The sequence below is a fragment of the Falco rusticolus genome, chromosome 1, assembly GCF_015220075.1.
Source record: "Falco rusticolus isolate bFalRus1 chromosome 1, bFalRus1.pri, whole genome shotgun sequence".
Lineage (NCBI taxonomy): Eukaryota > Metazoa > Chordata > Aves > Falconiformes > Falconidae > Falco > Falco rusticolus.
The window spans coordinates 77,390,537-77,405,444 of record NC_051187.1 but is presented as its reverse complement, the minus strand read 5'-3'; the positions used below and the strand labels follow the sequence as shown (position 1 = coordinate 77,405,444).

The window sequence follows — 14,908 nt, the reverse complement described above, 5'->3', positions numbered from 1 at the left end:
CGAAGATATTCAGTAGTAGTGCCCATCAGTTTATGGTAAACCACAAAGCCAGAGAGACTCTGTATGATTTCACAGTCTTATTTGTCTGTTAGGAACATACTGATAGAACTTCCTCTATTTTCTGTTACCTCTTCCCCAAAATTAACTGTCCCTGATGGTTAGGGAAAGCAGCCTCTTTCAGTTAATTCTTTTTAAAAAACTGATTTATTAAGCAAGTTCAAAACTACTTTCTGGATTAAGGCATCAACCAAAATAAGCAAAGGAATGTCTTGTTAGCAGATCCTGATGGGACTTAGATATGAGGTTTGAGCCACTCGTGATGTGGGAACTATGGTTATACCACAGGAAAAGAATACAGTGGCCAAAATTGCAAGTGTCTATGGACTTCAGACTGCTTTAAGCAGCTGATAAGCATGAGTTTAGAGGAGTGGAGCTTTGGTGTCAAGCACCTAATATCTGACCGATTCATCCATCTGCCTAGCCTACACAGTAATACTTTGAAGTATTTCCATTGAGGATGATGGATGGAAAGGAGATGTAAGCCAGTAGAAACACATAACAAGAAAAAATGCTGGAAAAGTTTCTGTCATCCTTGACCCACTATTGAAACTGATTCTTCCTGACAAATGTTGTAAAATTTTGAAAGTAGCTGCATTTTTCAGTTAAAATTAGGGAGTCTTACATGCAGGTGAAATAAAGTTATGCATATAAACCCATTCTGCTTATAAAAAATGTTTTAGTAGTGGAAATGGGTTGCTGAACAGATCAGTAACATGCAATGGATGTTACATTTCTGTTCTGAATTAGGAGTTTCAAGTCCAAGATGTCAGCGACAGCTGTTCTTTAGCCTACACTCTTCTCTCATTTCCTAGTGTGCAGGCACTTGTATCAGAACCATCAGTCTTGGTAAGTAATTGTTTCTGCATCAGCCTGAAGACTAAAGTATCCTTCCATAAACTGAGAAAGCATTTGAGCATCAGCATTGCCACTGTATTTCATGCTGTGTCTGTGTAGATAAAGAAATTGTGTCTGTCTCTTTTGCTGTCATATCTGCTTCCATTCACAAGCACTAAGCTTGTCTGAGCACAAGAATAATACAATGAAAAAGCTAAATCTTCCAAAAAGTTTTTTTTTATTGTTTAGCTTGGGTATACCAAAGCCCATTCAGTCACTGTAGGATATGGGATTCCTTACTAAGCATCTATCCAGTGTTTTGGTATAACCACCATTCAAAATCTGTTCTGAACAGATTCAGCCTGATTAAACCTCATGTACGCTTACAGCTTTGGCACTGGTCACATACACATCAGCACTGACAGTGCCAAAGAAACTGTTATAACCTTACAAAATTGAAAGAAAACAGGTTTCCCCTATCTCTCACTCCAGTGATGTAAGCATGGTTTGTCCCTACAGAATGCAACCAAGTGAAGTAATGCCCTTTTAGTTAGAGGTCGGACAGCTAGACATGAAAGAATCTGAATCACCATCTCCTTTGGCTTATATTCACTAGGCTCTGGGACATTTACAGATGGAGGTCTTTTGATCCCTCCATAGCTTAAGCTGTTCTATTTTGTCAAATGAAATCCTGAAAGCAAGCAAATGCAAGGAATCAGAAGGATCTCTAGGGATCCAGTGCACCCTTGGTGCCCTGAGGGACAGCAAATACAACTTAAAAATTTTTCTAACTTGTTTTTAAAAAGGAGACTCTCTTTATGTTACAGATCCTGGTACTTCATTACTCTACTGTTATGAAAATACACAATATAAATCTTATTTTCCTTTTCCCTGCAGATGAGAAGAGCTATCTTCTTCATAAAAGGCTTTTACAATGTGAAGACTATTATATCTGCCCTCAGTCTGTTCTAGACTAAACAAACATTGTTCCTTCAACCCTTCCTCAAAGTTCATATTTTCTAAACTTATAAGTCTCATTGTTCCTCTTTGTGCTCTAATTTGTCAACAGCTTTCTTGCGTTGCGCCTATAACTGGATACAGTTCTTCATCCAAGATCTCACTGGACAGAGAATAAATTTCTCTGTTGTCCATGACACCTCTACTAATTCGAAGCTTGCTGTTCCTGCACTACAGCCAAAATGTTTATTCTTGTCTGACTTGTCACCCATTACAATCCTTCATCCTCTTCTGTCACCCTGTCAGCTATTTCCCGTTCCACATTTATTCTCCATAACACAGGTCTTTAACACAAGTTTCCTTTCTCAAAGCGATTTGAATTCTGATCCTACACTCAGAAATGCATTTAGCCCTTTTCTGTTTGCCATCATTGGCAAATTACAGATATCCAGACTTCTTCAAAATATGTAAGCAGGCTCAAAATTATCTATTTGAAGGTTGCTGTTTGAAATCCTTTCTATTTTGGTAGTATGAAGTCCCAGGAACTTATTTTCAAATTTTCAGTAAATCACGTTTACTACGTTATGTTCTTGTACAAGACGATGTATGATAGGACAGTGTTTTACATAGCCTGGCATTTATTACTTCATCTTCATCCACTGTCCCATGAAAGTACTTATCCTGGCAAACTCTGACCTGTGAGCATTAAGACAGTTTAACATCATCTTGGTATTTCCTACTGTGTCTCTCACTAGTGGTGTGTATTATGTCTTTTATTAAATAAATCCCACTTCTGAGGGCCTTGAGGCTCCAGAAGAAAGGTGGCTACCTAAATTACCGCTACAGATTTCACCAAGTGTAAGAACAATGGTAATCTAGGAGTTGCAACGTTGTCAAATCCAAACCACAGAGACTTTGTGCTTTTCTAGTAGACTCTTTATAATAATAATAAAAAGTTCAGCCAAGAGTAGGCTCTTGGGACTGAACCAAATTTGTATGTTCTTTGGAAAAGGGTGTGTGAAATAAATTTGTAACGAGATCTTTTATTTTAAGAAGTTCAATTACAAGTACATAAACTATTTCTAAGGGAAGATTTAAGCCTCTATAATAATGAAACAGATTTATTTGAATGGTGAGTTCTTTCAGAGACTTTTATTAGTTTGCTTTTATTCATGAAAGATGGCATTAAAGAATGAACATGATTTTAATGTACAGTAGAGTGTAGACCAAATGAAAAGTAATACTTGACTGCACCCAGCAAAGAAGAGCCACCTCCCCTTAGTGGACTGAGCATTTGAAAGGAAAAAAAATAGCATCAGGTTATTTTCAGATCTTTTCTGCTTCCCACCATTTATTCAGAGGTATTGCCTCAGGATATGGATGATTTTAAACATTGACATTCCACCACACCCCATAATATGGGTTACAGCAACTAAACATGATAGTAAAAATTCAGACGCTGGCCAAGATTTATACTCAGCTGGCTGAACCTGTAGGCCTGGGGAACTCAAGGGTTGTAACTTTGGTGCTTTATTCCATGAGGTGTAACAATTATCTTTGTTTTCACATATCTTCTATAGTGTTCCAATCCTCCTTCTACTGCATGAAAATAAGTTTTGCAATCACATGAAGCAAAATAAAAATAGGGCTAAAATCTTAACATGAATTGTACGTTTGCAAAAATACAAAGACAAAGGACTTCTGAGCTGGAATAAAAGATCTTGAACATAGACATATTATACCAAATCTTGGTCAGCAATCTTCCATATTTTTGTAATTTTTTGTACCCTTTCTTGCACATTTTGTACTTTTTTTTAATCTGTGAAACTTTTTCCAAGATCTTCATATAGAAATATAGCTAATGAATGCTTGAATCTTATTGGCACGCACATTCTTCAGTTACCCATTTGAGCCTCTTCACTTAAACTGTTACTGGTAATACTGGAGTGGGTTTAACAGCTTTGTTCTTTAGTCTCTATGGCATAACTAATCAAGCCCATGAGAAAAAATTATACTACTTCTGAAAATGCAATGAAGATTGCTTTCCTGTGCTTGTTCAATGCACAGGTTTAATTTTTTCTGGAGTAGAAATGAAGTCATTAAAAGCAGTGTAGTAACACTGTATTAGATAGACATGGAAAAACAAACAAACAAAAAAAAAGAGGATCTCCAAGTGTCATGAGACTGTTTTTGTTATGTTTGAATTCTCCAAACTACTTTGACCACAATTGGGAAAACACCACTGAATATCCCACACATATTATTACTTTAATAAAACACCAAATGCATATTCTGTTAGATGGTCACAAGACCATTTTAAACAGATAGACATTGATAATATATGTGCTTGCTTAATCTGAACCCTTATATTAAGCTGTTTTTCAGCTTTAAATTAAAATTTCCGAAATTACAAAAGAATGTGTGAAAATATGCCTTGATACTGCTTTTAAGAAATAAAAACCATTTACAAATTTCTTTATATTTTCCCTTAATTCAGGGGAACTGAAGGCTCAATTTCAAAATTTCCTGTCTTCCTAATGTTCAATATTAAATGCAGGATAAAATTATCCTCTCATTGATAACCCTTCATATAGCCTGATAGACTAACTGTGCAAAGTTTCTGCATAAGATAACAAAAGAATTAAGGAAGAATCCAAGCAAAAATTGTCAAAATCACACTCCAATAAAATCAGCCAAGTGTTAGCCTCATGAAAATGCAAACAAAGCAGACTGTATCTTGGCTTATGAATTATGGAATAGGAGAGGACTCTAATTACAGAAATATGAATCAGACAAGGATTATAGATTTTTTTTCAGAAGACAAAAAGTTCCATAAGATCTTGAACTATAAGGAAAGTGAGAGACTTGTTTCAGAGCACACACTTGTGACCTTCTTCCAGAATCAGACCTCTCTAATGGGTCTTATAAACCAAATCCTGTAAAATGTGTCCTACTCTGCAGCCCTCTTTCCAGTAGAACCTCTAATATTTTGTAGAACAGTAAAGGGGAGAGGAAGGTCACTGAGAGGACAACCAAGAAAAAGGATGTGTAAGGAATATGCCAAAAAACTTCTACATCCTGCTGAGAAGTGCTCCTCATGGTTTAGTGCAAACACAATACTAAGGAACTCTCATCAGTTTGTCCATGCCCACATAACCTGCTCCTCCAGACTCTCACACGGGAAAACAGAGCCACACACCAGAGCTGCTCAGGAGTTATCATATGGGAGGGAGATTCAGTCAACTTGGGCCTTTATGCAGGACCTCAGCACTTTAGCTTTAATCTCCTGTGGCAAGGGAGTGTCATGTTAGATATAGAACTTTAGCCAAATCTCAAATTCTTAATTTCACCCAAATCTGGGGCTTTATTTTAATGGAGCTTAGCTGATCTATATAAACTGAGAATGTGGCTTATTGTTTAAATCAGATTTTCATGTCCAGCAACTGAGTAAAATAAAACCTGAACTTGTGAACATAGAGGTCCAAAGGCAGCAATCTAAATTTCTAAGTGCTCAACCTAAGTTTATATTAGATTTAACTTGTTATAAACCATATCCAGCATATTTAATACAGGATTAGTTTATCAAATTAATTTAAAAATATAAGAGGGTTCAGAAGAGATCAACAAATACATTTGGGTAATCCAAGTATAGATTTTAAAGTAAAGTTCAGAAGCACTAAACAAGCAGCTTGCAAAATTGTAGATATTTGCACATTACAAAGACCAAAATCATAGAGAAACCTAGTCAGTGCACTGCTTTAAGTTCTGCCGCTTGCCAATTAAAAAACATGGTTTGGGCTGCTTAACAAAAAGCAGCAGAAAATTCTGAATCTTCTAATATGATTACTGTGCGTATGGGAGACTGGATGTGATGCAGCAGTATATTCAAAAGCAGCTCCCCTCCCATTTTTCCTTATTTTCAGCAAAGGATAAGCTTTGTTCATACTTCTCAAAGCTATTCTCTTATTTTCTGCTGGAAGTCTCATAGGTTCATTTGCTTGACCCTTGTAACAGCATGAAGCATACGGATTGCAGAGCCTGCTTACCCCTACAAGCTGCAAGTAGCTCAAGCTTGCTCATAGGCATAGAATTTTGGTAGCATGTGTCAAAACATCTTTCCTACACAAGTTGCAATTTTTTAAAAGCTTATGACAGGAATACTTTTTAATAGGAGAAAGTCCACACTTCGCTGGTAAATCAGCGAATGGGCAACCAGACTTAATTTTGTTTAAAATAAACATTGACCAATTAGTTCACTTTTCTCTAGACTCATTCTTAGAAATAGGATTGATTTTTTCCCAACATTAACTGGTATGTGGCAGACACCCAGGATCCAGCAAGGGTGATGAAAAGCCTGGCAGACCTAAACCCAAGTAAAAATGGTATCTAAAAAAGGAAAGCAATAGAGTGAATGTAATTGGCAAAAGGTACAGTAAGGATGACTTTTCTCTGATTTAATAAGGAAGCGTTATCATCTGTTCAATGGCCCAGAAAATCACAGACATGCACAAAAAAAAAAAAAAAAAGAAAAAAAAAAAAAGAAATACAAAATCTAACAAAGTCATTCCACCCAAAAATTCCACTTATCTCTGAAAGGAGAAAAAATATGTGAGAAACAAACACGTCCATTAAACATTAAAACCTGTTAGTAAAGGACAGATTATTAGGCTAAGATACTTGCTGACACACACCTTGATTTTCTTGAAACTTCTTGTAGTTACAGGTTTTCAAGATTTTAAGAAACCTATATTTATCTAGAAGTAAAATAAAATGGGAAACTTTCAGAATGACTGCTATCTCAGAAAATAAAGGAAGAGTAATATTATAGTCCTATAATTATCATTACTTCATGGTGAACAACATATTTACTCAGCTGTAAGTTTGCATGTAAGATTATTGTTATCTCTGGTATGCAGGAAGAACAGAAAAGAACTTTTATACAGTGTATAATTGACAGACCTACAGCAGAGCATAAAAGAAAAACTTTTCAGATTACTTTGTAAGCAATTTACAAGTGTTTTCTCTTGAGTTCAATTCATTGGTACAAGGTTGAATGAATTTTCACTAAGTCTTCTGAGCAATAAGAGACAAAGCTTCAAGATTTAAAGAAAATTGCACTGCGTATCACTTAAATTACCAAAGAAATAAGTACAGAATTATGCCAAAAATGAAAATTTTAGAAATAATAGTGCCTAGGGAATAGTTTCATAGATAGAGTGGATGTATTTATTTTACTGTCCTGTTTCTGTATAATTTGGATGCTTTTGCATAGTTAGTATTAATGTCAACTTTGAAAACATGAGAAAAAACATCCTGACTACATTTTACAATCATGTTTAGTAATTCAATTCTGAATTGAGAATAAAATTGCTTCAGTAAACCATAGGTTGTTCAAGGCTGAAAATAACTCCTTAAAAGGAAAATAGACTAAAAGTAATTAATTTACATTCAAATTTCAAGCAAATATGTATACTTTGCTGCATTGGCACTGAACAGCAACAACGTAACTGTATTTAGAATTTTTTTACATTATTAAATGGATATGAATTGCTAAAGAGAAATAATGGGAAAATGCAGAAATTAACTTGGGGGTTCACTACATCACTAGACGTAAGCCCCCAATTCTCCTAACATCCCCACCCACATACACACAATTATTCATGACCAAAGGCCAAAACGTACAAGAACTCCAGAAGAGACAGCAATATTTTGGTTCAAGGTCACTTTCAGTCATTTCTTCGGTTCTTGCTTGTATGTCCTAATACCCATATGCTGTTGCTTTCTGATACTGCAAAAAGTGCCCAGCTACACTGGTACTGTGCTAAATCTCCTTCTGAAGGGAGAGAAAGAAACGGGTGTGTGGCATCTCAGACACATGACTATGGCATATGTTAGTTAGAAAAGGCAGGCATCTAGAAATGTATCTGCACTTCAAGCAAATTATGAGCTGGTGAGTAATGGTCCATAATTCTTGATAAAGTCTTTCCCCAGTTTGGGAATGGATTGGCTCCTGAGAAGTTTCTCTCTCCCCCAGTTTATAACTTGACTGACAGAGCACAAGTATCTTAACACCAGCCAGTGGTGTTAGATATACTTCAGGAAACATTTGGAAAGAACCTGTGTTATTTTTAGAAAAGCAAAAATGCTCCATTTATCATACCCATTCTAACTTCCAAAAATTTAAATATTTTCCGTGCAATGGTGAAATTCCCTTCTGTTGACAGAATTTCCCTTTCTGTTGGCAAAGAAAGGGTACTTTGAGGGTACTTTGAGCAGATTTTGTACATCTGCTACATCAGGAAAAACACCTGCTGAAAATTTTCAAGTTTCCCAGCAAAATTACTCTCTAAAGTAATTCAGCATCTAAATGGCATATAAGTTTTATGATACTGTACGTCAGAATAATCTTGTTTCGTTTGCCTTTTCATGGAAAGATACAATCCGTTTAGTATGTCAGTGCACTGTTATGGCAACTTAGCCTGCCACTCAGTGATTGAAGTGCCAGATAGAGATAAACATTTTGGGAAATTAAACATCTTTTTTCTTCCCTTCATTATCTGAAATGGCAAAATGAAGGCAGAAAAGCATTAGAAGCAAAATATTTAGAGGAACATCTCCTTAACACTTCAGCAGGCAATAAAACCAGGCAGGCAATTTATATTAAGTGAGAAAACAGCTAGTAACTCTGCTAATCTCATTGGTATATTTTCAGAAAAAGCACTTTGTTCCGTAGGTTATTTTTAACATCACTGCATAGAATACTATAGCAGCAGGCTCATACAAAGGAATTCATATGGAATTTCTCTTGACAAAACAAGTAGCTGTCAAGAGTTGACCATTTTAAACTAGCACCAATATTTTTCAGCACATGCCTGCCTCTAACCTCGTTTACTACGTTTCTTCTCTGCCACAGTGTTCTGTATTTACACTCCACTTTTCTTGTTACCAAATAAAGCTGTGTACTACATCAAAGCAGTGAACTTTCTCTAGGTTGTCTGTGAACAGAACTTCAAGCATTTAAAATTAGCTTAGAATTATTATTTCAACTCTTCCTCCTACTCCCTGCAAGTGCTCCATTGCTTTCTTGGAGCAGATTTCCTTTGCAACAGAGCACACAGATGCTTGTCTGGGGAAGATCTGTCTTTTCACTTGTCCTGGAAAAGGGACTTGAAGACCTAGCTAGGCTTTAGGTCATCATTTTTGAAGGCATCAGTTTTAAGGGGGTTTTATGGGTGGGGTTTCAGGGTTCTTTTTTTTGGTTGGTTTGTTGGTTTTTAAAGAGATATTAGATTTTAGTTGGAAAGGAAGGGTGATGGAGGAACAACGTGTTACTTTCTCAGTTTTCTGAATCCCTTTCCGAACTTTCTGGACTGGAGGCCACTGATGTAAAGCTAGAGAGTGCCACCACGTGGCTAAAGGCTTTCTCGACTGGCAAACTCTATAGCTTGGTGATCCTGCAAAAAAATGAAGTGTTAAAACCGAATGGATTACACCCTGAAAAAACCCTGCATGAAGCAGGCTTAACTTCTCTGAGGAGGCCAAAGCTGCAAAAATGGGGACATGAGAAAGCAGTGGAGCTCTTACTCTAGCAAAAACCAAGACTAATGGATACCCAACGACCAGGAATCTTGTGTGCCAGTTTCCACTCCAAAGACAATTTTACGAAGAGATGCTTAATGCATGTCTTTCAGAGCATAGGTGATGAAGCTCAGCCTCCCTTTACTCTAAATTGAATGCCTTAACCACAAGAGGAAAGGGGTACACTCTCTTTTACAGACACCCAGAGAGTATGCAGTGTTGGGCATGTCTTTTTATCTGACCAGGAGAGACAGACAGGCCCCTAGCCTACTGAGTAGGTTATTCTGTATTTTCCTCTTCAGAAATGTGAGCTTCTACAGTTGGAGAAGAGCATGAGGGTTGAAGTCACTCAAGAAATTAAGTATTCCACACCATGATAGCATCACTACCATTCCCTTCTCTGTAATCCCATTTTAAAAATAAAGGAGTGTCACTTGGCAACGTATATCATTCCTGCATAAGAATACACCACAAATGTCTGGCACTGTATCTGACAAGGTTCTAGATATGTAGCTGTTTACAGGCACCAGTTCATACCTTCCTGGAAGTAGAACCTTGTTATTTCAAATCAAACAGAAATACCTACAGTGTCCGTGCCTGCAGAACTCTTAACAGCTCAGCAGGGCTTTTTTTTCTGGCTCATTAAGAGTATCAAACTTTTGCTACTGACTAGCTACACAACTAGTTCTAGGTAGAAGCTCTGAATCTACATATGCTTCCTATGTCTTTTTTATTTATCATTCAAACATCCCACACTCTGTCTTTTCTAACAAACAGACCCTGCAGATTTATGCTTTTTATACCCTATCTACAAGGCATCTAGACTCCATGCTGTTCTACCTTTTTGCTTCATTGAACTAGAAGAATGTTCTGCCAGTTACCTAGCCAAAATTTATTATTTACATAACAGCTATGTGAAAACAAGACATTTATATCTCAAATAAACAAGCTTCCATTTATAAAGACTTCAATCAGGAAGCACACAAGGTAAGATTCATGTCACCCACCTATAAAATTCTACATTGTAGAGAGTTGACCATTCTCCGATGTTAAAGAGAGTAGAGCCATCTAACAGGTGCTTGCTGGAGGGAAGATGAATCCTACTACTCCTGATCGAAGGGAACAGATCTTGACAGTAAATTCCTTTAGCTCATATTTAGTTCCTCCCAGAATGTGTAAATTCCAACTTTGCTGTTCAATTACAATTCTGTGATAAATTCAATGTAAAATGATGTTGTGCTTCCTGGAGAAAAATATATGTTTAAAAGTCTAACGGATTTTTTTAAACACGTTTTAAAAACCTAAAATGCCATTTATATATCCAATAGGAATACAGTTCTTTGAAATCCTATGCCTATGACTTGCACTAAGTAGGGAAACAATTCCTGTGCCATCAGAGCAAGGAGGGAAGTCAGGTACTGCTTTTTCAAAAGCTGGATACATTTTTGTATGCTGTTCAACTAGCTTGAAGGGAATGGCCAAGAAATTTAGTGTGTTATATGTTGTCCAAGCACAATTTAACATTAATGGATGAATTAATCATAAGGAACTGGATTGCTATGAAAGCAAAAATTATGTGGAATCAAGGCAACAAGATGAAGTAGCAATACAAGAAAAAAAGATAGGTCTTATCAGCAGAATTGAATTCCAGATTAGGAACTGCAGCTTCCCTTACCAGAGTACAAAGAGGCTGCCTGTGATTACAGCAATCAGAACCAGAGAGAGGTTATAAATTTATCTAGTCTGAAAGCCAAATGAGATGGAAAAATAGACTGCCAAGCACTGAAAAGCAAGTTAATGAACAGAGAGCAACATCTACAAATTTCCCAGCTCTGCAGAGATCGTGCAGGACTTATGTTGAGTTTTTTGATCAAAATAAGGAAGAGGATACGGAATTATTGATTTCCCATACTAGGGGGGGCAATACGACACCAATCTGAATCTGAGTCTTCAAAGTAGATTCCTAAGGCACCTGAACAGTGAAACTTTCAACTTTAATGCTTAGTTACAGTCTGATTGTGAGTGTCCAAAACCAAACAAACACAACCCAAAATTGTCTGCGGAATTGCTTTGAGCAGTACACACATTTCTACAATCAAGGCATTAGAAGTCTGATTCACTAACCAACATAAAACTTCATTTTTTAAAAGCAAAGTGCCAAGATATATTTAATAATGCTGCATATTTACAAGCAAGGCACTATCATGTTCATTATTTTTACCTATGTAATCCTCAGCATGAAATTGAACACGCATAAGTTCTCTTTACACCATTAAGAGAAAACAAAAAAGCAAAGCTTACTGTGTAAGGAGCCTTCTAGAAATATAAAATAAGACTTGTTTAAGCTCGAAGGTATAGGGCTGAAGCCTCACTTCACTTTCTGGACCTTTGAGCCAAGTACAGGACTGTGAAGTTACCTTGTCTACCTAAAGTCAAATCTCTTCACGGTAATTGAGAGGTCACGATTATCATGATAGTGGCAACTATCTGTTATATAGACCAGTGCTTACAACACACAGAGGAAGATTTACTTCCCACCTCCCTGGAGAGCATCCTAAGTGTCAGTCTATCTTGATGATAGATAACTATCCTCTCTTCCTGTAGGGAAGGTAAAAAGCTAATGAAGAATTCACAAGGTCAAAAAGATGACAGATGTCAGATACCCGAGTATAAATATGGAAAGTGTTCAAAATGTGCTGTGAATGACAGATTTTAGAGGGAAAAAAAAAAAAAAAAAAAAAGATTCTTAGACAAAGAACCAAAGCAATGAGATTACATATATACACAGACCAGAAAAAAGTTTGGTTTTTGCACCTTTCCCCAGGTTTGGCAGTTTAAGCAAATAAAATTAATATGTAGCAAACAGCTTCTAGCTGATTTCTGACACTGTGTGCGCATCTTCCAAAGACTCTTCCCTATTTCCATTCTTTGTAATGTCTCTTAAAAAAAATAAGCAGTTTCTGCATGAAGTTCTTACAGAAAATGAAAAGGCATAATTTCAAAATGTATCTGATTATTTAATCACAATATTATCAGACTTTTTTACAGACATTGGCATTTCTTCTCAAAATATACAGCATGATCTAATATGTCATTTCCACCATAGCTTTAGTATGAAAGTGTTTAGAGGCACAAAGATTTAGAACTACCAAAATCAACAATTTAGAATTTTCGCAACTAAAGTAGTACATTTTTCTGAACATAATGTAGTTACATGCAAGACAGTAGGAAATGCTGTAAAATTATTGCAGAGAACTGACAGTTCTGAAAAGAGTCAGTTAAAAACAGATAATTTGTCTTTGGAAAGAGGGACTTCACATGACCACTGAAATGCACAAAGTTACAGCTTACATGTTACTAGAGACTTCAGTTTTGGAAACCAGTTAGTTATTACAACATGTACAGAAGTATTTTCAGGGATTAGAAGATAAATCTTTACTACTGGCTGTAGGTGCTGCAGTAGATTAATCTGATAGGAAGCTAGGGGTGATGTCTGGGGAACTGGATCAAACCAGTTCTTGAATACCCCACCTAATGTGCTTGTGCAAATGTATTTACTTGATGTCATGAACGTAGTAGGGCTAGGTTATACAAGAGCTAGTTCATGCAAAGAAAGCCACAATTCATATGGAATGTTATTTCCTCTAAAACACTTCATTAAATGTTTTTCATTGCATCTATGCATTGATGATTTTCCAGTATCCAGCTAGGCAGAAACAGATAGCAAAGGAAAAAATAGTTTAAATAAAGACTGTTGGGATTTGGGTTTAGTTCATAGGCTGATCAAGACTGTATATATTGGAGAAAATAAAATGTTTTTCATGGTCATACAAACCGGTAATTTAGTCTGGGATGCTGAGCTCTGGCTTACAGCACATGCATAAGGAGACATGAATGCATTCTGCATCCTCCTACAAAGCCAGTGCAGTATTTTCCTAGATACTTATATAATTGTTAGACTGCATTTGCCAAATATACTTATGGACTCTTATAACACTGATCAGGAGCTAGATTTATCCTCCTAATCTTCAGCTCTGTTGCAAAGGCTCTTGCCTTTTGATAGAAAAAGAGAGACATTTCCCGATCCACAAGGAAGTTATGGTAGATTATTGCAAGTCTTGTGTAAATCTTCAGTTGAGCTTTTTTATTGCCCAGGTCCATGGCAGCAGCAAGTGCCAAATGGTAATAGCCTGCTGCATCAAAGGGATCCTGAAATAAGAGACACAAAGATAGTATCCTCTGTAGTATAACTGGTGGAAAAGAACATGCAAGCTCAGTTTATTAGGTATCAAATGAGAATATTGTAGATTCTGAACTTCCTACTTTATTATTTACGTTCTAAATGCGTAAACCCAAGATGTGGTAAAACCTGATGTTATGAAACATTACTCTGTGTAATTATTTTCTGCAGTCATTTTTAGTATTTCTTACCTTAAGGTCATAGAATATAATGTCTCCTAAGATCAAGTACACCTTGACGTAATACAGTGTTTCCTCCTCAAACTCCAGAGGAGAGGAACAAAGGGACAAGGCCTTTAAATAAAAGTGTTCAGCTAGTTCACAGTGACCCAAATGATGATGGATGGCAGCCAGCCGATGATAAGCTATTCGTTCATTTAGCTGATTTCCTAATGAGATAATATATGTCAGGATAAAACCAAAGAGACAAAATAGGCAAATTGTCTCAAATCAGAATACATCTATACTATTTTTTTTTATTTTATTTTTCTATATGGTATTTGCTGAACTTTTGTTGAATAAAACTAATTTTGCTAAAGAGATACATGGCCAAAACCTGCCCTTAAAGAAAAATCCCATAGAATTCCTGGATTTCCTGCCATAGGTTTTCAGGGTGTCTGGGATTTTAAGAAATAACTACATTTGTCTCTCATATATAGATATATACCCTTCACTAGTTACAAAGACCATAAATTATTATGAAAGTAATGAAAAAAAGAAAGCTAATGGGATTAAAGACTCCCTTGCCAGTACATACTTTACATCAAAAGTTATGACAAAAAATGATTTTCAGACTGATCAGTGACCTGTCTGTGGTTGTATGGAGGGGTGAGATGGTTCCCAATCAGCTGAACAGCTCCCAAACTCAAAGAATAGTCATTTTTTAAACCATCTCTCTCATTTTTGATTACTTCATCCTAGGTCTATTCACTAGCAAGGCTATGAGCAAATCTGAAAGTATGACACTCAAAAGCCTCTTGGGACAATAGTACTCATCAGTATTACATCTGAGTTATTAGAAGCACACTCAGTTTGGACTTGGAATTCCAAGTTTAATTCTGTGGTCTACCAAAGGTTTTTCCATATGAACTTGGAGTTAGAAGAGGCAGTAATAAACTTGTTCATTCTTGAACAGAGGCAAAAATAGCAATGACAGTATTGCTATGAAACCCTGACAAGAAATCTGACTGAACTCAAAGGAAGACAACTTTTTAGACTTCTGCTGTATTTAAAAATCAGT

At 36.3% G+C, this 14,908-nt stretch overlaps 1 protein-coding gene across 7 annotated transcripts in view; it reads right to left on the bottom strand.

Annotated features, from left to right (window-relative positions):
* Positions 1-14,908, bottom strand: part of SH3TC1 (SH3 domain and tetratricopeptide repeats 1) — a 60,031-nt gene that overhangs the window by 15,464 nt on the left and 29,659 nt on the right. For 2 of the 7 annotated variants that reach the window (XR_005103941.1, XM_037385594.1), the window contains exon 17: positions 13,861-14,057. Coding sequence is in view for 4 of the 7 variants with exons in the window: in XM_037385594.1 (XP_037241491.1) it covers positions 13,861-14,057 (197 nt within the window). In the remaining 3 variants the exon portion in view is untranslated. Of the gene's footprint in view, positions 1-2,984; positions 10,673-12,422; positions 13,639-13,860; positions 14,058-14,908 lie in introns of those variants that run through there. The other 5 variants (XR_005103943.1, XR_005103944.1, XM_037385605.1 and 2 more) reach the window with 5 other exon arrangements.